Source organism: Catharus ustulatus, chromosome 3, assembly GCF_009819885.2.
Source record: "Catharus ustulatus isolate bCatUst1 chromosome 3, bCatUst1.pri.v2, whole genome shotgun sequence".
NCBI lineage: Eukaryota > Metazoa > Chordata > Aves > Passeriformes > Turdidae > Catharus > Catharus ustulatus.
The window spans coordinates 80,812,831-80,832,765 of record NC_046223.1 but is presented as its reverse complement, the minus strand read 5'-3'; the positions used below and the strand labels follow the sequence as shown (position 1 = coordinate 80,832,765).

General features: G+C 37.7%; 1 protein-coding gene across 1 annotated transcript in view; it reads right to left on the bottom strand.

Annotated features, from left to right (window-relative positions):
- MDN1 (midasin AAA ATPase 1) overlaps window positions 1-19,935 on the bottom strand; it is a 92,349-nt gene that overhangs the window by 11,835 nt on the left and 60,579 nt on the right. The window contains exons 64-89 of the mRNA XM_033054512.1: window positions 19,424-19,585; window positions 18,435-18,708; window positions 17,290-17,525; window positions 16,534-16,629; window positions 16,205-16,299; window positions 15,425-15,549; window positions 14,178-14,324; window positions 13,787-13,896; window positions 13,268-13,341; window positions 12,882-13,077; window positions 11,258-11,414; window positions 10,953-11,099; window positions 10,422-10,548; window positions 9,425-9,530; window positions 8,238-8,353; window positions 6,785-7,264; window positions 6,024-6,250; window positions 5,535-5,690; window positions 5,140-5,312; window positions 4,602-4,763; window positions 4,331-4,468; window positions 3,963-4,104; window positions 3,555-3,733; window positions 3,185-3,328; window positions 2,415-2,547; window positions 1,462-1,790 (exon numbers count right to left, since the gene is read on the bottom strand). Coding sequence (XP_032910403.1) covers window positions 1,462-1,790; window positions 2,415-2,547; window positions 3,185-3,328; window positions 3,555-3,733; window positions 3,963-4,104; window positions 4,331-4,468; window positions 4,602-4,763; window positions 5,140-5,312; window positions 5,535-5,690; window positions 6,024-6,250; window positions 6,785-7,264; window positions 8,238-8,353; window positions 9,425-9,530; window positions 10,422-10,548; window positions 10,953-11,099; window positions 11,258-11,414; window positions 12,882-13,077; window positions 13,268-13,341; window positions 13,787-13,896; window positions 14,178-14,324; window positions 15,425-15,549; window positions 16,205-16,299; window positions 16,534-16,629; window positions 17,290-17,525; window positions 18,435-18,708; window positions 19,424-19,585 — 4,431 coding nt within the window. The remainder of the gene's footprint in view (window positions 1-1,461; window positions 1,791-2,414; window positions 2,548-3,184; window positions 3,329-3,554; window positions 3,734-3,962; window positions 4,105-4,330; window positions 4,469-4,601; window positions 4,764-5,139; window positions 5,313-5,534; window positions 5,691-6,023; window positions 6,251-6,784; window positions 7,265-8,237; window positions 8,354-9,424; window positions 9,531-10,421; window positions 10,549-10,952; window positions 11,100-11,257; window positions 11,415-12,881; window positions 13,078-13,267; window positions 13,342-13,786; window positions 13,897-14,177; window positions 14,325-15,424; window positions 15,550-16,204; window positions 16,300-16,533; window positions 16,630-17,289; window positions 17,526-18,434; window positions 18,709-19,423; window positions 19,586-19,935) is intronic.

Sequence of the window (19,935 nt, the reverse complement as noted above, 5' to 3'; positions counted from 1 at the left end):
ACTGTGTGTTATTAGAAGACACTGAAAGACAAACACAGTTATCAGACACAGTCAGGATGGGTTAACAAAGGGAAAGGCCTATTTAACTGGATACTTCTTCTATGATGAGGTCACTGGTCTAGTAGATGAAGAGAAGGCAGTGGATGTAGCTGTTTCTGGATTTTTAGTAAGGCTTTTGATAGTGTCTCTCACAGCATCCTTTTGGACAAGTTGTCCAGTTGTGGGATAAGTGGATTCACAGTGTGCTAGGTGGATTCCAGAGCTTATATGGTCGTAGTGAATGGGGCTTCATTTAGGACAGTCACCAGTGCTGTTCCTTGGGGCTCAACTCCATGACTAGTCCTGTTTAATGCATTTATCAATGATCTGGAGACAGGAGTTGAATACACCATTAGCAATTTTGCTGATATCAACTGGCAGGTGCTGTGGGCTCTCTTGAAGGACAAAAAGCCCCTTGCAAAGGGCTTTAGATAGATTGGGGCACTGGACTACAATTAAGGGGATGAAATTTAACAGGTCCAAATGCTGGATTCTGCACTGACAGCAGAGTAACACTGGACTCAAGCATAGACTGGAAATAGAAATGGTTGGAGAACAGTCCTGCAAAGGGATCTGGGGATGCTGGTCCACAGCAGGCTCAGTGTGAGTGAGCACTGAGCCCGGGCAGCCCAGAGGGCAATCCCCTTCCTGGGGTACATCAAACACAGCAACACCAGCTGGTCAAAAGAGATGGTGAATCCAGTGCATTCAGCATTGGTGCAGTCTCACCTGAGTGCTGTGTGCAGTTCAGGGCCCCACAAGTTAAAAAAGATGTGAAGGCTCTTGAATGTGTCCAGAGGAGGGCAACAAAGGTGATGCAAGGATTGGAAGCAATGTCCAAACTTTAAAGAGTGGCTAAGGACTTTGGGCTTGTCTAGTCTGGAGAGAAGGAGGCTGAAGGGTGACCCCACTGCTCTCTACGACTTCCTGAGGAAGGGACAGAGAGAGGTGCTGATCTCTTCTCCCTGGTACCAGTGATAGGATGCTTGGGAATGGTCATTAGGAATTTAGTATCACACAGAGGGTGGTAAAACACTGGAACAGGTTTCCTAGAGAGGTGGTCAATGCCCCAAAGCTCTGTGTTTAAGAAGCATTTGGACAATGTGCTTAATAATATGCTTAAACGTTTGCTCAGCCCTGAAGTGGTCAGGCAGTTGGACTAGGTGATCACTGTAGGTCCTTTCCAACTGAAATAGTGTGTTCCATTCTAACATAAGGCCAAGGAGGCAGCAGGAACAACAGACAGCAGAAACACATGTTTAATAATCATAGCTCTTGTTATCTTGATGAAGACTCTCTAACATTGTATCTATTCAATATCAAATTTGTTTTGGAATATCACAGAGAACATAAATTTCTTAAATCTTGTATAAGGCGATTTAAAAAAAATAGAAAATCACACTTTTATTTATTACACTGTACCTGAGGTTGAAGGCCTTGGTCTTCATTAGGGATTCCCTTATCTTCAGCAGATTCATTTCTTTTCTCATCAGGTTGTTGTGACTCTTCCTCCTCTTCTTCTTCTGCATCCTTAGTGTTCCCTGCCTTTTCTTCTTGATTGTCTTCTTGAGCATCTTTGTCTCCTTCATCTTCCTTCTCCTCTTTATCTTCAGAAATGCCTTCTTCAGCTGCTTTTGCATCTTGATCATCTCCTTCTGTCTCACCAGCATCCTCTTCATTCTGTTCTTCTGTCTTCTCTGCCTCATTTAAATCCACAGGTTTCTCATCTATTTCAAAATCATTCTCTTCTTCTGGATTAAAAAAATATATAAACCAGAAAGGTATATAAAACTTTCAGGAAAGTACAGAGACACTGAATATTACAGATACTTGGAATAGAATTGCCCAGTCTATCAAAAACCAATAAAACACTGAGTTCTATATCACAGAATCTGTGTTTTCTATAGCCAGATAAATCCTTTAAGTCACAACTGATTTCCAGCTAGCAGTACAGCAAGATGAATTCCTATTGACTTCCTTTAACCTCATACTCCTGAGGGTCAATGGACTTTTAAGAGTCCAAATACTCAAAAATATAATAGAAAAAAAGAAAAAGAAACCACAAAAGCAACTGGACAATTAAACAAGGAGACTGCAGCATAAGTTAGGTTGTATCACTTAGGTAACATGAGAAAGCATGCTCCACAGTGTGCATGAAAGGGAGGTAAAGGAAAATGTAATTCTGACTTCTTGTCTGGCCTGCATTTGGTATGTTGGTATTTTGATGCACAAATGAATCTGCAGCTTCTTGACGGTTACACAGAATCCTACCACCATCCCTCTCCTTTCTATAGACAAAAAGGGCACATGATCTGATTGTCCCCCCACTTCTATGTGGCTTTCTTCTAGGAATCTGTAGAGATTTTCAGCTGTACCTTCATCCTCCTCATCATCACTCTTTTCATTACTCTCCAGATTCAAATTATCAGGAAGGTCCAAAGGTTCTACTTCAGGCTCCTTTTCTTGCTGGCCATGATAAGGATCTACTTCATTCTCATCATACTCACGCTGTCAGCAAAAGAATGGGGAAACAATTAACAGGCATAGATTAAGTGGGAGGATAGGCAAAGATAAGAAACAAGATACTCTAGGACAAAGAAATACTAGATACAATATTACATTCTGATCACTTAAAAGTGGATTTCCAGTGGTACACATACTCATGCATGAAGAGCAGAAAGATCAATTTCAGCAAATGCATTCACATAAACAGGTGGTACTTAAAGCCAGCATGTTTTGTGTTCAAAAGACAATTTCCCGAGCTGAAATACTCTAAACAGAATATGCACTCTTGGAGATGATAAATGTATACTCCTGCATACTAAGATGTTTCTGTTGCTAAACACAACAGAATTAGAGTTTTAAAACTTTGTCCATCAAAACATCAATTCAGTATAAAACCTGTTTTGGCAGCCATTACAAGTTGGGGGTACTGCAAAAATGTCCTTTCTGGAATATGAATCAGAAAATAAATGAGTATTATAATGGATACAGTATGGTTTACTTTTAGCTCTGAAATGAACTAACATTTTCAGGGTGCTTCACTATTAAAAAAAAAGTGTTCCAAATTCTCAGAAACACATGATAGGAGCAACAGGATGTGGTTTAACAGCAAGATACTCCACGTAGTCCAAATAATTTTCACCTCATCAATTTGTTCATGGATTTTCTCTTGATTTCCACTGTCCTCTTCCTGTTGCTCTTTTTCCTCTTTCTTAGGAGGCTGTTTTTTATTATCTTTGTTTCCTGTCCCCAGATTGTCATCTTTTGCAACAAGCTCTGAATCCTCCTGTTAATAAATCCAAAGGAAACTCAATTACATTATCCATTTTTCAACATCTCAGTGACATCATCTCCTACAGAAAAAAAAATACAACACTCAACAGAATTTATTCCCTGTAATTAACCCTTTCTAAGGCAAAGAGCTACAAGAGGCAATTCTCATTCTAGATCACATTGAGTTAGCAGAGTTAAATTCCTTTGATACCTTTTTCCCTCACCCTGTTCCTTATTACCTCATCCATTCCTGGTCCAGTTTCTTCTGTTTTACTACTAGCATCTTCATTGTCATCGTCGTCATCATCATCATCATCCCCCCAGAGCCTTTCATCTAGTTTATCATCAGCTTCAGCATTATCAAGATTGCCCATCTGCTTATCCAGTTCCTCCTCTTCATCTGAATTTTCCTCATCTTCTGTGTAAAGTTCAGAATGTGTTTCAGTACAGAAGAGAGAAAGCTAATATTTTTATTAATTTTAGAAGCAAATAAACAATCATACTTTGAACCTTAATTTCACCACCCCATTCAGTTAATTGATATCTGCTGAAAAAGACACACATGCACATCCTATAGGAAACCATCAACCATTACTGGACTGATCTGTAACTTTTCTTAAAAGTTTGCCACAGTGGAAGAACCAAACCTTTTTTCTCCAATTCTCCATCATGCATCTTTCCTTCAAAGTCTTCAGACATTTCAATTGCATTGTCCTCTCCTTCAATGTCTGGTTTAGAATCTTGATCCTCTTTCTCCTTCTCTTGACCTTTTTGGAAACTGTCTTCTATCTATAAATCAATGGTAAAGCCAAAAATTACAATGGATCTTGTCTATATATTGAAAGCTTAAGTATCCCAACAATATTTATAAGCTGATATGAAAAGATAGAAGTCAACATCAAAAGGAGACTGAAGGTAACTTTGTGTTTCTTTTTACCCAAGACATCCACATCATGGATTTCAAGAGCTTTTTCAGTTTCACTTCAATTAAACAAGATTAACCCCAAACACTTGCCTGATCTTCACTTTCTATTTTGTCGCTCACATCCTTCTTGCCTTCCCCTTCTCCAATACCACCATCCTCATAGTCATGGAACTCTGTTGCTCCCTCTCCTGCTTCATCTTCAAGTAATTCTTTTGGCAGACAGAACCCCTGCAAAGGCGAGCAGAAACTCAAAATCTTCCTCAGTAGTTAAGTGCACTTTTCATCTTAGTATTTCTACTCAAGACTTTTACACATTAAATATACCCTTGCCATACATCCACTGTTACCTCTAATAATTTACCTTTAGAGCAAGCTCTGTAAAAATGCTGGTTAGAACAGAAAGCAGTTTTCCTGTGCTCCTGTGAGATGCCAGTGAAATGGTGAGGTAGAACAGGATGAGGTCTGAATACTTGCAGAGCATGGGCTTTAGACGCACCAGCAAATAGCAGGACTGGTTGAAGAACTACAGTTAAAACAAAAAACAGCTGTCAGTCATTATTTGTACTTACTGACATGCGCCTCAGAGAGGGTCATAACAGTGACTGAAAAGAGACACTCAAAGCAGAAATATCAGTAGGTGAGTTTCAGTACAATTTATAATGTTTCTGGAGTTTTATCTAGATTTTTCACAAAATCTAAAACTTTGTCTTCTAACTACAGTACCATGTGGCTTTTGCACTACAGAAGACTACCTTTATTTGCCCACAGTTTCTCACATGCTTCTAGTTCTAAGGCACTGGGCAAGAAGAAGCAATGCACATTTAACCACCAAAGTAGTTTATAATTCCAAATCACTTGAGACTCCTAAACCAAAAAACTCATGAAAAGAAAAATGTTACCTTATCTTTATAGGAAGTGCAGTCTTCTCTGTAAGATTTTAGGATCTCCAGGAGTTCAGAAACACCTAAAATTGCCTTCTGCAGATGTAAAGACTCCAAATCAGCAGACAGATCTTCATCCAAAAGCTTAGTTATATGTCCAGCTTTAATCACATCAAGGAAGGCTGCATCCTCTTTGTTTGAAACACAGTAAAAAATGGAGATCAAGTCAGACATTCTAAAAATCTTATAGCAAGCAATCTAGAAATATCCACCCTGTTTAAATATACAATTTCTATTAAAATAGCAATTTCCTTGTTTATTGGTACCTCCGACACACACACTATTTAAGAAATTTTAATGTTTGCATGGTTTAAACTCTTCCGCTCCCCACTCAGGTATATTGAAAAACTCACCATTTTCCTCTGAAGACTTTTCTTCCTCTTTTCCACCTTCCTGTTTTCTCTGTACCAAACACTGAACAGCATACAGAACAGCACAGATAACAGCTTCCACTTTTGTTGAAAATTGCTCCACAAACTCTTCATCTGACTGTTGATTTCCTTTTGAACCTTAACACAGGCAGTTTTACATAGAAACACATCAGATTACAGGTTCCTTTATGCAAGGACATTGACAGCACTATGCAACTTTCACTACACAGTTCCATCAAAATCTCCTTGATAATCCTGACCTACAACTATGGTGCAAGATCTGTCACTAATAGAAATGGTAAAAAAAACTATACTGCACAAATAAAGTCTAGACTAAATTTTGCAAGTTTTAATTTAATGAAATTTTTGGATATCAGAAGGAATGCAAGGCTACCTTCAGCAATAACCAAACTAATAAATTCTTATGTCTTTACCAACATTACAAATCAGGTAGAGAAAAATGATCCTTACCACTGCAATCTGACACAGAAGCAAGAAGCTGTGTTCTCCAGGCTGTGAAGTCTGAAGATGTGTTATTAACTTCTTCTTGTATGTACTTTAGGCTCTTGATTAGGGCAATCTGATTTGCAGCTTCCCTGTCTTGCCCATTTGGAAGAAACAGGGACTCTATGCTTTGTAACTGAGCTGAGATTTCCAGCAAACAACTCACAGCTGATGTGCAAACTTCAAAGTCTCTCCTGCAATAGATATACCACAATACTGAAAGAAGAACAAACAGTCCAATAGTCCAATTTAAGATTAAACCTTTTCTTGGGCATGGATAAAGGAGAGGCAGCATATCTCCATCCTGAGTTTATTAAATAGAAATTTTGACACAAGCTTATATTCACATTATTTGAAGTAGAGTGGAGATTAGAAGGTTGTTATTAAATAGGCTACAAATGTCTTTTAATAAGAAAATTCCTTCATTAAATTTGTATTTGAAATTCACCTCATTAGCTAGGGAGCTATGGGGATAAAATCCTGAGAGACCAAAGACAAAGCGGGAAGCTGAGATGGAAATTTTTTTCACTTGTCAGGGTGGTGGGAGAAGACACACATTTCTTTAAGGAATCAGACACTGCCTTTTGCAAAAAAAAAAATGAACAGAAAAATGTTTGCAGAGCATCTGAACCCACTTTTCAATAGATGTGTAGGTGAAAATTTTCACAATTACTTCACACATATTATGTGAACATAAAACAGAAGAGATGTTCATGTGTAGAACTCACCAGGAATAAAAGGAGGTCTCGCGTGACTGTTGTCTTACTCTGTCCACTTCTGCTTTCACAGCCTTCACATCTGCCATCATTGCAGTCAATTGTGCAGCTACCTGCAGCCACAACTGATCCTTGTTTTGCATCCTGCATCCAGGAGGCAATAGCTCAGCTGTTACTGGAGACAAGAATTTTATATCTGAGGGAATCAGGTCAGGTATTCCCGCAAGAATATTTCCCATTTTGGGTACTGAACTCTGAGCAGTGTTGGGTTTGGCATCGGTCCTTTCACTGTCATTGCACCCGGCTGACTCTTCTTTTGGGCAGCACTGGATAAACCAAGACAGCTCCTGGAGAACCACCACACACTGCATGGAAAGTTGCTGCAGTCTATCTGTCCAGCATTGAATACTGTCTTGAGGAGGAAATGCTGCATTGTATTCTCTGTCAGCAGTCAAACTAGAATCTATCTCTTGTATACAGCTCAGGAGGTTCCTAGTTAAGAAAAAAGAAAGATACGTTAGCCCTGCCTTTAACTAAATTAATTTTTTAAAAAATCTAGATAATAACTTCTCCTGGAAAAACTAAACCAATAGGTTTTTCTTAGAAAAGGTTTCCTAATTAGTGATTTTTTCCCCCTCCCTGAATTATGAAATACTACAAAGCCCGGAAATCTGATTTGCCATGAAAGTCATAGAAGACACAGGTAAGTGTCTAATAGTTTTACTATTCCTGTGACTGTAAAGCAGAGGAGCTTGTTTAGTTGGGGTTTTCTGTTTGTTTGGTTTTTTCAAGTTTCCTGGGGTTAGAATAAATTTTGCATCAGTAACATCCAATCCAGAATTCCTTCTCTGTACAAAGGTACTAGTTCCTAACCTGACTTCTGAAAGTTTATGGACTACAGAGTGCTGAGCACAAATATGCTCAACAAAGGTGGTGTTTGCAATGACTCCAATGACTCAAGCAATGAAAGGAAAAATCACATCAAGTAAGAAAGATTCTTACACACTTTTCCTTTTACAGTTTTGACACAATATCCAGTATGTCCTGCCTTTCTAGATTTTTTTATTTGTAAGCCGTTGATGCTTTATTTATTTTGGCTCAAAATACCACACAGATCATTTATTTGCCCCAGGTCAAGCCAACAACTTGAATGTAAAGAAAATTAACTTAGGTCAATACTGAATGAGAGAGATATAACAATCTGTAAGTGTAATGGTTTGACTGTGTAATTAGCTACAGGAATTATTTTACATAATGTCTCACTTGTTCTACAAAATTATTTTGATTCCAAAATACTGGCTGCAGTGATAGGATAATTTAAAATCTTTTTGATCTAGGCTTAATTGAGGGGAGGAGAAATAGAGGGAAGCAGAGGAAAAGGTTGTTATTTTCCATCTTTCTTGAACTGATTTGCTTACTGACAAAGCTTCTTGCCAACATTTAAACACTGGAAGACAGGAAATACCTGAGTAAGATCCACTGCTCTGTCAATGCAGTAAGAGATCGCCTCTGTCTCACAAGCATCTGCATGAGGTGTGCAGTGAACCCTTTGCATCGTTCAATGCTACCTAGTCCAAGATCCTAAACAAAACAGAGATAGAAAAAGTGGGAACAGTTAGATGAACAATGAGTTAACAGCAGTCTCTGTGCCTCCACTTCACTGAGCAGGCTGAAAGATTATGGTTTAATCGAACAAATCTTAATATGCAGACTAGAGTTACAATTATTACAGTTTCCCTATCTTCATCTTTTCTGCATTTTCCTTATATCCTGCATACAAATTTGCCTTTCAAGTAACTTCTGCAACAGTCACATTACATTTCACTCCACTGCAGCAATTCTTATCAGGAATTTGGTTCCAGTATTAAATCTATCTTATACAAATAATGATTAAAACCTGAAGAGATACCAGCCTAAATGCTCTACATTCATGACCAATGCTACAACCATTCATTTTACCAGATATACTGACAATTGTTTTCACTCCTTTCATTAGAAGCAGTCACATCTTAAAGCTCAGAATAAATGGTCACAACACAGAGCATAACAGATCACAGTCACTTTCCACTATTTGTATCCAGTATCAGGTGTGACTTTGATGAGAACATGTAAAACAAGGGGTAAAGCATAGTGAGAGGAAGAATATCTGGAAGAGATAATTTTTTTCTGAAATTCTGGAAACGTGGTTCTGGTTTGGCAGAGCTCATTTGTTCTACTGGTTTTCGACCAATCTTAAAATGAAGAAATATATTAGCACTTCTTGTGTTGAACACAGACTTCAGTTATGCCCAATTATAAACTGATTTCTTCAAGAACACTGAATAACGTTGGGCTCGTTTTACTTACAAGTTTGGATTCAGCATTTCATGTGTTTCTTCATGCACAAAAAGTAGCAATTAGGGAGCTGCTGGGATGAAACATGCTGTACACTGAACAGATCATAAACTTCTCTCCCTAAACCAATTTTGTCCCTTCATAAAGTTGGTTTTAACATGCTGCATTTAATGAGTGGTACCAAAATATCATATTTGCTATCATATTACACAACATAGCATTATCTCCCATCACTTTTTACTACTAGGAAATTTCAGTCCAAGCTGGTAAAATGAAGTTAACAGAACTAAGACTCTGGCTTTACTTTGCTGGTGTTACCTTGGCAGGTGCTAACAATGCTGTCTGGAGCCGAGAGTGACGTGCAAGTGACCGATAGAAGTACTTCTGGCATCCATCCCAGGCAGAAGAAATCTCTGCCAGCAACCTGGCAGAGCACAAACAAGAATGGTATTAAAAAGTACCTCAGCATGCTGGAGCCACCAGGTCAACTCTTCAATCCAACAGTTTTGCCTGAAATTTGTTGTTTTGACAATACATTGATCTTACAATCCTTCGTTTTCTCAAAAAATATTCTAGCAGTAAGAAAACATCTAATTTTAAAAACAAATTCTAATGAAACCTTATGCAATAGCAGTGAGATCTCTATCTTTGAATACCATTTAAGGCTTTAATAGTGATATTGTTTTTCTTCCCCTCACACAGCTAAATTCAGCTTCATACAGAAGTCTTTCTTTTCACCCTAATACATAAACTAAATGCTTACATCCCAGAAGGACAATAACCAGCGTGTCTTAATGACAAAAAAAAATACTTGCTGACAGAAAAACAATTTAAAAAAATCTGAAAAAGCATCTTTTCCCTAGGAAAGCTTTTTCAGTAATGCCCACTTTGAAGTATATGTATTTTCTCCTGAAATATCCCATTATTTAATGAAGACAAAAAGAAGCAATCCCTGAAAATCACAGCTCACCTTCAATAAAATCATTAGCAGTTTACACTCCAATATACTGCTAGCAAAGCAGCCCAGGCAAGACTGGACAGTGCAGGGCTAACTGAAATCTAATTCACGGAAAGAATGAAACTGAGGGTACAGTGGCTAAAGTGAAAATTTAGAAAAAAAAACGAAACGAAAAAAAACCCACATCCTTGCTCAGTTGTACATACCAAACTGGGAAGTGATGGAAGGAAGGGAATATGCAAAACCCTAAATTAATTAGACTGTCCAGAAATTCCAGTCTAAATCAACATGCCATAAATTCTATATATTACAGCTGCAATTCACACAATCTGAGGGTGAGAAGTCCTGTGTACATACGTGGCATCCAGTTCATGAGAACAATTCATTGCAGCCAATGCACTGCACAGGTCCAGGGGACAAAGGTAGAGAACTTCCTGGTAATCTTCTGAACGGGACCAGGACAGACCTTTCCGGTAGGACAAACCTGGAATGGGATTTCAGCACACATCCTTTGATGCCCTCGTTTTTTATATGAAAAATGTCACTCATACAGTTGGTAGTAAGACATCAAATGTTCTTATTTCAACGAGTCTTTGAATATGTTGCAAGTTTTGTAATGTAAGAACACATTGTAGCTGAGCTATCTTGACCTGAACAACAAGCTGAAATAAGACTAACCTGTGTACATTAAGGACTTTTCACTGCCCCTTGTCCTTTTAAGAAAGCTGAGTTAGGGTTTATTTTTAAGACATGAAAAGGCTGATGAATGAGGAGAGTAAAGGCGTTATCTTACATTGTATTATGGTGGTTTAGATACATTGGCAAAGATAGTAAAATGCTCAAGAACTCTGTACTTTTAAACCAAGCCTATTTTTAGTCAAAGCTCACCTGTTTTAGCAAGGCTCTTAAAGAGATCTGACAAAGCCCGTTGCTTTTGCATCTGAATATGCTTTGCCTCTGATTTCTGCTTCTCCTTAGTTGCTGTCTGATCAAATGTTAAATTTTGCAGTTCAGCTACAGAAACGATAATACCACCTGTATAGAAGACAGCAGACAAAGGTATGAGACTGAAAATGTAATGTACACAAAGCAGCTATGGGAAGACACTCTAGGAAGACAAGTATGTATCTGCAGTTTTTCCTGATTTGTTCTATTTACATTATAGAGGTTAATTGTGATATGGAAAATCTAACCTGTGAACTGGTCGAGATCTTCCACCAGGTTAAAGAATGAATTATTTTCTGTAACTGCTCTACACATTTTCTTCATTTTTTTCGTCAGCTTAGACAGACGATACTGAAGAGATTGTGAAGGAAATTTAATGACACTCTGACATTCTGGGAGTGCCCTCTGAAAATAAAAATGGAAGAAAATTATACACACATATTCAAAGCTCTCATTCGAACACTAGGAGTAAATCACTTTAAAAAAAGGGTTAAATTCTAGATTCATCTGAAACCCCAAAACATGTTCATGTGATTCTTTTATCTGTTCAGCACCAACACTTGAGGAAAATCATAACACATGTACGTCAGGCACACATTAGTTTTGAAAACGGTCAAGTGAGTGAAAGATGCTATGATCTTACTGTCATTACCTCTATGAAAAAGGTAATCACTGCTTCAGGCCAGCTTCCTCTGCCTTCCAAGTTTAAAGGAATTAACCTAAATCACTAATGTCCTCATGGTGTCAGATAAGAACACCCTCACTTACTTTCCATTTGACACGAATTTTGTTTTTCAAGAACAACAAAAACTGTGCAAGTAGACGTTATTAAATAACGAAATTCATTCCACAGCCCATGCAAAGCTTTTCAATTTTTTTTTTGTTTAGTTTATGCTTGCATGCATGTTCTTTAAGGAATGAAGACAACATGGAACTGCAAGAAGTGAAACCAATAACCCTGTTAACTATCTTAACAGGCTTACAAGCCACGAACCAACAAACCAAACCGTCAATCCATCAAACACATTAGATTTGCATTAGATTTCTGCCTCCTTTCTGCTCTACCCTCCTGTACAGAACATGAGCAGGAACAGTCCTGTTCCTGGTCTGAAGAAACAAACATGGTTTACATGAGGGTAACTCAGCATTTCCCACTCACCACCAAATTCTGGTGAATTATGATTGTCCCCTTGCATCTTGTTAATAAAAACTAATGATCTGAAGAGGAATCTCTCGTCAGGAAGAAAATTAGCTGACTTCCTCTCTGAGCTGGGCAAATTAATTAGGGACATACTGAACTGAGTCTCTGTGGAGCAGGATTTACCATGCATCAGTTTGTCCAAGGCAAATGTTCACAGTCCACAAACTGTCAGTCAACAGCAAATATATGACAATGTAGTGTATTCCCCTACCAGTATACAAGCCAAAAGTGATTTAATATTTAGTCAGAGCTTATATACACAAATTCTACAGCTACATCATTATTTGTTTGGGCCCTTGTTTAGAAAAAACATGCATAATAATAATAATTTCAATTCCCAAGCTGTTTTACTTCACTACTAGGGAAGTAACAAATTGCTGCAGACAATATGTAAGCAAATTGGAGATGAAATGTTTAACTGTCTCATCCCTATATTAGAGCACAGATATAGTGCCAGATCAGTACAGACCATGCTTGTCATTCCATGATGCATTCCCACCCATCTGCTGTGTTACATAACACTGAACACAAGTAAGACCAAAAAAGTTTATGATACATTCAACTGATTTGACACTTATGTAAGATTTTCCTGCATTAATCAGTGAAAAGCAACATACAGATGAGAAGAGAAAAACTGCTCTTCCCACACTTAAAATAACTAATTCAGTCACCTTGGTAACATCTGTTCTAGCAGACAGAACCTTTCTTAATGTGTTGTTTAGCCTCTGAATTTTGGTTTCTTGGCCATCAGGTTCTTCTTGCTTTTGCATGCAGTCCAGCTGCTCTTCCTTACCAATTTCCACCAAGGCAGGCTGACATGGCTCATCCAGAACAACTTCAAACTTCTTCATGAATTTAAAGAGAGTTCTAATTACCAAATGAAAACAAAAAAGTTACTGGGTTTTGTAATCCTGGAAATCTCTCAGCTGCTGGAAATGAATGTTTTCACTGTGTTATGAGCAGAAGAAACATTTCCGCATGCAAATGTAACATCATAGAGAAACCATCTAGAAGGAAGGTTTCAAAGAAGGGAGCTTAATTTTAAGTTCTGACTTACCTGCGTATTTTCTCAACTGACTGCTTTATAGCCCAGAAGCTGACATCATTCCACCTGGAAATCTTCACAAATTCCTATTAGGAAAATAAATAATCAATGGGATTACTTATGTAAATGAAATTAAGTTTTTCCACATCAAAGATGATCTTTAAACCTAATCAGCTACGATGATCAGGTCGCCTTAAGATGCAAAACATTTTAGTAAGTGAGCAAATTATCGCACAGGCATCTTATTAAGATACATATTTGCAGTGCATAAAAACTGCTGCATAGCCAGATGTTGTGAAATCCACAGAGGCTTCATCCCTGGATAGAAACCTTCATGGATAAATAGGACTGACCATACATTAAAGCTTTCAATCAATCCCTCCCCGCCCTCAAGAATTAATTCTTGCCAAAGAAAATGCTTAGTAGGGATTTCAGTGGTCAACAGAATTATTATAGACAAATTCAAATAGTTTCTGCTCCACTGTTCCTTTGATTAGACTGATACATTGTCTGAGCCAAGTTTCCTTTTACCTTAAGTTCCTTTTCTATGGGCTGACGAAGTTCAGTGATTTTGGCCTCAACACACTCTGAAAACTGCTTATAGTAATTGTATAGATTCCACAGGATGCTGCACAGAACATCTAGAAGGGAGAAGGAATAGATAATAACAATAATAATAATAATGATCATCATCCTTCTCTTACAAGATCACATTTTTCAGTATCATTAAAATAAATGCACCCCAGTGCTTTTTGGAAGCTTAGCAACACCAAGGGATGAGGTAAATTGACCAACAGCAAAACAGTAAAACAGCCCCATAGGCTTGTGTTCTATTTATGAGCTTAGTGACCTATTTGGAAAGTCTGGAACACCTGATGGTGAGATTGCTATAGAGATAACACAGGTAATACTAACAACTTACCCTTTTCTGCTACTTGAGGCATCAGCAAGACATGGCAGTGGAAAACCAACAGTAACTGGAGCCGTGCATGAAACTCTCCCAGAGCAGAGCCTTCAATGAAAGCCTGTAATGTGCTGACCAGTGTTTTCAGATCCATTGGCTCCCTTCCTGAACATTGCACCAGAAATTTAGAATTAAAATGAGAGAAAACAAAAAAAAAAAACAACCCCAGAAGATCTATGTGAAAATTGTTGTCTAGTCTTTATAACTTTCAATTAAATATTGAGTCTCAATTAGGAAAAGTTCAAAACAGAACAGGAAAGCAGCAGAGAGGGGAAGAATTCTGATTTAATAAGTAACACCAACAAATACCACACTGGAAGAAAGGAAAGGGACAAGAAGCAGCATTAAAATAGTGACTGAGAAGGCCAGTTAAATGTAGAATTTCAGAAACCACTGAGTATTCATAGAATATTTGCTATTCTCTGTAAGTGAATGACTTTTTCAGACATGATGAGCCCTACAATAGGTAAGTCACTGTCATCTCCTTAGCTCCTTAAAGTCATGAGGACAGAAATAGATCAGAAGAATCTGGTAGAGAATACAGTGTCTTTAGAGTATTATCTGTGGAGGAACACATGTTGTCCTCTTGGAGATATAATATAACCAAAGCTCATCAAGTGCATTAAGTAGCCATGAGATTGGAAACTTGGCCTCAAGCCAGAGGACAGTACTTTCATCTTTACAATTCCATTACATTTGGGAGAGGCAAGGTGCTGCCCCTCAGTCCCCTATTTTCTGTAACACGAACATGTGCGGACATATTTGCTAAGAACAGTACGTACCAAACCCTACTTACTCTAAGAATTCTTTAGGCTTTATACAGAATGTTAAAAGCATTATGTTTTCTGCAGCTAAAAAAATGAGGTGTCTTTTCCAATTGCAGATGGAGGCCTCCTACCCTCCAAATCTGTTTGAAATATTTGTATGTGCATGACGTACAGCTATCACAATTCTATTTTCCTTTAGATGCTTTTTACAGACATCTTTTCTTTACATCACAACACAGATTGTATGAGCCACAAGTGGAATCAGAAATATATAGAAAGTTCATTCCATATGAAAACCCTACATAGTAATGAAATTTACTGTAGGGCAAAGAACTATACCTGAAAGTGCATTGTCAAATTCTGGCATTTAGGACCTTAGTCATACATCCTTAGTAGTTACTAGAACTGCATCACATTTTTTTTAAGGCCAGTACTTACCTTCTGTGTTTGCCTCTGTCTGTTCTTGAACATACTTCTCAATCATCTGATAGACTGAGAACCAGTGCTTTGTGGATTTCTCCACATGCTGCTTCATAATATTGTCCAAACTTACTGACCAGCAACTAGAAACAAAAAGAAAAGGGAGAGATAAATCAAAAATATCATGGGGAGTTTGGGTTCAAAACAACAAAAACTTGTTTTCTGTTTCTATTAAACTAATGGAAAATTTAGCAGGATGAATCTACACACAAGCTTAATATATACAATCAACTTCTGAGGGTCATTGTTTTGCCAACATTATTATATATGAGAGAAGAAAAGAAGGTAACAAAATCCATCAGAGGCAGGTTCAAAAGTTTTTCTTAGAAACTGAGGCAGACTTGTAGAATTTCTGATTGTGACATACTGTGGCTATAAAAAATTTACATGGTCTTAAAAAGGAGACTGGACAATAATTTTAAAGGACAATTTAATGATGGTTACTAAATAGACAAAACATTGCAAGTTAAGGAAATCCTAGGATGAAAACAGGAGAGCACTGGGAAAATATTGTTTCTACTTCTCCTAAGGCAGATATGTAGTCACCACAGCCTGAGCATCCTCACTCTGATCCACTGCAGCTCCTGTTGGTGGTCTCTTTTTCCTACACATTTTCACCATGACAGACACACAGAAGCATGTTCCACAATTAAGGCAATTCTTTACTGGAATTTGCTTCCATGTGAAGATGAAAGCTTAGAGTATCTAAGGAAAAGCAGCATGGAAGACAATTCTTACTTCAGCTCCAATTTACGCCACTGAATAATCAGTTGTGTGACCAGCTCAAGATGCTTCCGCAAGGACAAGGCTCGACTAGCATTTTCCTCCCAGTCCTAGAAAAGAAAAGTTCCCCTTTACACAAAGCCAGAAATTAGTCACTGCCTGGCAAAACTCATTGCATTACTCTGGATTACTGGGCTCTTGCTCTTTAAACTTTCAGCATGGAGCAAGTTCTCCAAATCCTGACAAGCAGACAGCTTTCATGTACTGTGTTTGTAACATGCTACCTAATATAGGTAAGGAAACATAAAAGAGAAAAATTAACTTTACCTTAGCCTTCTTCTTACCTGAGCTTTTGAAAGAAGAATTTCCAAGCCATTCAGAAACTTTGAGAGAGGACTAGAAAGTGGAAAACTCCGGATTCTGTCCATCACAACCAACAGCTGCAGAATAAAAACAAAAACATTCAGCCCTTAGTAAGTGCACTTCAAGAGAAGAAATCGTGAAATTGAGTTAATTGCTATAAGCATAACTGTCCCCTACAAGAGAAGAAATTTTTTTTCTTTTTTTACATTTTTAAACTGCTTTCTCAATTTAGTATAAGCTCACTAGGAGCTCACAATGTACTTGGGAAATGGAGCACAAATGACCCAATGCAAAGAGCTCCTATGGAATCTGAGTTTCTACATTGCCCCAAGAAATGTAACCTGAAGACAACAACATAGATTCTGTAAGAGGGACTAAAAATGATGATTCTAAAGCATTATGAAAGAAAGAGCTTCAGCAAAATATAGGAGTAGAAACAGCATGACCTCAGGGATCTTTGAGCTATGGCAGACTGAATATTGCTTAAAACTCTGAGAACATGTTTGGCAGAATCCCATTTAACATTTCATAACTAAAAGAACAGCTATAATACACACAATAATACCTACACCTCTTATGAATAAACAGGTATGACTTCAAAACTTCTGCATAAGTAATACAGACAACACCTAGGTGAGCATATCAATGTGTATGCATGTATCTATGCATATATTCACACACAAATGCAATCCTAAAATGATCCAGTTTTCCCCAAATATTTGTTGAGGTGTTTTTACCTGCACAAGTACAGGATGCTCTGGCCATTCCTGCAGTAGCCCATTTATTTCTTTAGCAAAATTGTCAAGTACAGGTTGGCACTGTCGGACTTGCTGGATATTGGGATGCTGATAGAAGTCATATGGGCCATCCTGCTGCAGCACAAGATCTGAAGTTACTTCTTCAAAAAAGGTATTGTGAAGAAGAGTGCTCAGCAGAAGTTGACTTCCCAAAAGATTGTCATTCATTTCAGCACCTAGGAAGCAAGTAAGGAGGACATCACACGTGCTATTAGTTCTTTTATCAGTTGAATAGATAAAGTTGGGGTTTTTTCTACCCCCTGTATCCCAAGCATGTTATCCCACTGGACCAATGAGATGGAGTATGAAACACAAGACATGCTAAGAGTTTATATTCTCTTTATCAGGTATTTCTATGAAAGCACAATGAGCATCATAAAGGCAGGCGGTAATCCTGTCAGAAGAACGATACAGTTCCTCTGTATATAAATTTACATCAAGGAGACACTACTATAAAGCAAGGCTCTGTGCAAAAGTAATCCAGCACACAAAAAACTCCCACATCCATTATGGCTCAGGTGCAAACATAAAAATAAGCTACTATAGAAACAATAGCCCTTATCTGCTTCATCTTAATTGCATTTACTAGATCAGAACTGAAATATATAGCTGTGCTTTAACAAGCAAGGATTCTGAGTTCTCATACATTGTTGAAACAATTTACAAATCAAGTTTTCCAAAATTCAAAATTTTCTTTTTATTTTATATACATAAGCTAAATTTAAACCAATTCTTTAACGAACTTCATTTCAAAATTTACTTCTGAGAAATTTCTTCAAGTGCTTTATCATCCACAGGACTACGCAGATCCATATGATCAAAATTTCACTCAGTATTCAACACATTTTTAAACTGTGTTGGTCTTCTCTATTGCCAAAAGGAATTTTAAAATTGCATAGAAGAATGAAAATCAAAGCATTTCACAAGACAATTCTGAACATGGGGCAAATTCTCTGGAAAAACAATTTTCAGTTTTATGCATTTTCCCCACAACAGGTGTGTTTCATGACCTGTAATGCTATTATTTTGAAACAAATCATTACAAATTTAAACCTGCATGTCTGAAATACTGCTAGCAGTCTTACCAATTAAAGGATAGAATTGTGACACCAGGCATGCACCAGTCTGATAGCAGGAAATAAATGTACTGAAATAATGCTTGGCTTGATGAGAAGGCAGACTCTGTTGATACCACAGGGATCGAGCAAAGTTTAAGCACAACTGCTGATGAACCTTCATTACTGTTTGCATAGAGCTCTTGGACAAAAGGGCTCTATCAACTTCCAGCTGGTCTTCCACTGGATCTTCAGTTTCCATTTTTTCTTCTAGGCTTGGCTGAGCTGTGATATCTTCAAAGTCCTGCAAATTACATGATAACCAAAAGTAATTTTTAATTCCTTCCTTTAATGCCTTCCCTCCCTATCTCTTCTTTTGGTTTTTTTGTTTTTTTGGTTTTTTTTGGCATTGCAATGACATGCTTATGATTTGCAGCTGTTACCATACAGACAAGAATGCCAGTCTGAAACTGAACACAGGTATACAGAACATTTCAGGATGTAACTACAGCAGGCAAGAGTGCAGTACAGTGATCCCTGAGCTGCTGCCAAATAAACCCCTTTGCAGAAAAAGCAGCAGCAGCTGTGTCTGCTGATAAACCACCTCAACACTGTATGGTCACTTGAGGACCTGAACCATTCTGTCCCAGCTCCTTTATTTAATCTACGAGGATCAGCCTTCTCCACAGGTAGTAGAACCTCACATGACCTTACTCGCTAAATAAATAAAATTCCAGCTTTTTTCAAGTAACTTTATTATTATTCAGTTATATAATTTGGGATTATTCACCCAAACGACAATACAGTTCAAACCTGGAAATTAATCCCAAAAACCTTTTTCAACCAGAAGGCAAAACAAAATCATAAGCAGATAACTTAATACCTATCAAGATCTGCCCCCATTTGGCTTTTGGCTGAAGGAAAAACTGCTTCATTCCTCATGTCATTTATACCATTTTATTTTCAGGAGCGACTTCAGATGCAATTTTTGTGTTTCTTAACAGAGTTACAGTTATTACCTTTTCATGAAAAGGAAATCTCCTCCTAAATTCTTCTTCTTCCTCTTCTTCCTCACTCCGTCCTTTCCCATGACTTTTACTCCTGTATCTGTACAGGCTGCGTTCCATTGCCTCCTGCTCCTGGGCACGGCGCTCCTGCTCATCCCATTCATTTACAATTGCCTAAGGAAACAAAGCAAGATTGACATTTAAAATCATCAACAAGTTCACATTTAAAATCATCTCCTATTCCATCAGTGGGGTAGCATCTATTTTGCTTGGCTCTTTCCTCCTCTGCGGTCAACAACAACAGAAAGCAAAGCCAACATTTGTGAACTGCCCTCTTAACAAGCTAATGAAGAAAATGCAAAGACAATAGGCAAAAGAATACTTGATCAAGTTCTAGTTTCCTTTCTAAAACATTTTATAAAGAAACTCTGCAAAGTTTGCATTAGGATGGTTGTTTTTGAGTGTGTGTCTGCTTTTGAGTTTTGTTGTTTGGGGTTTTTCTTACATAAATAAAGTCTTTGCTA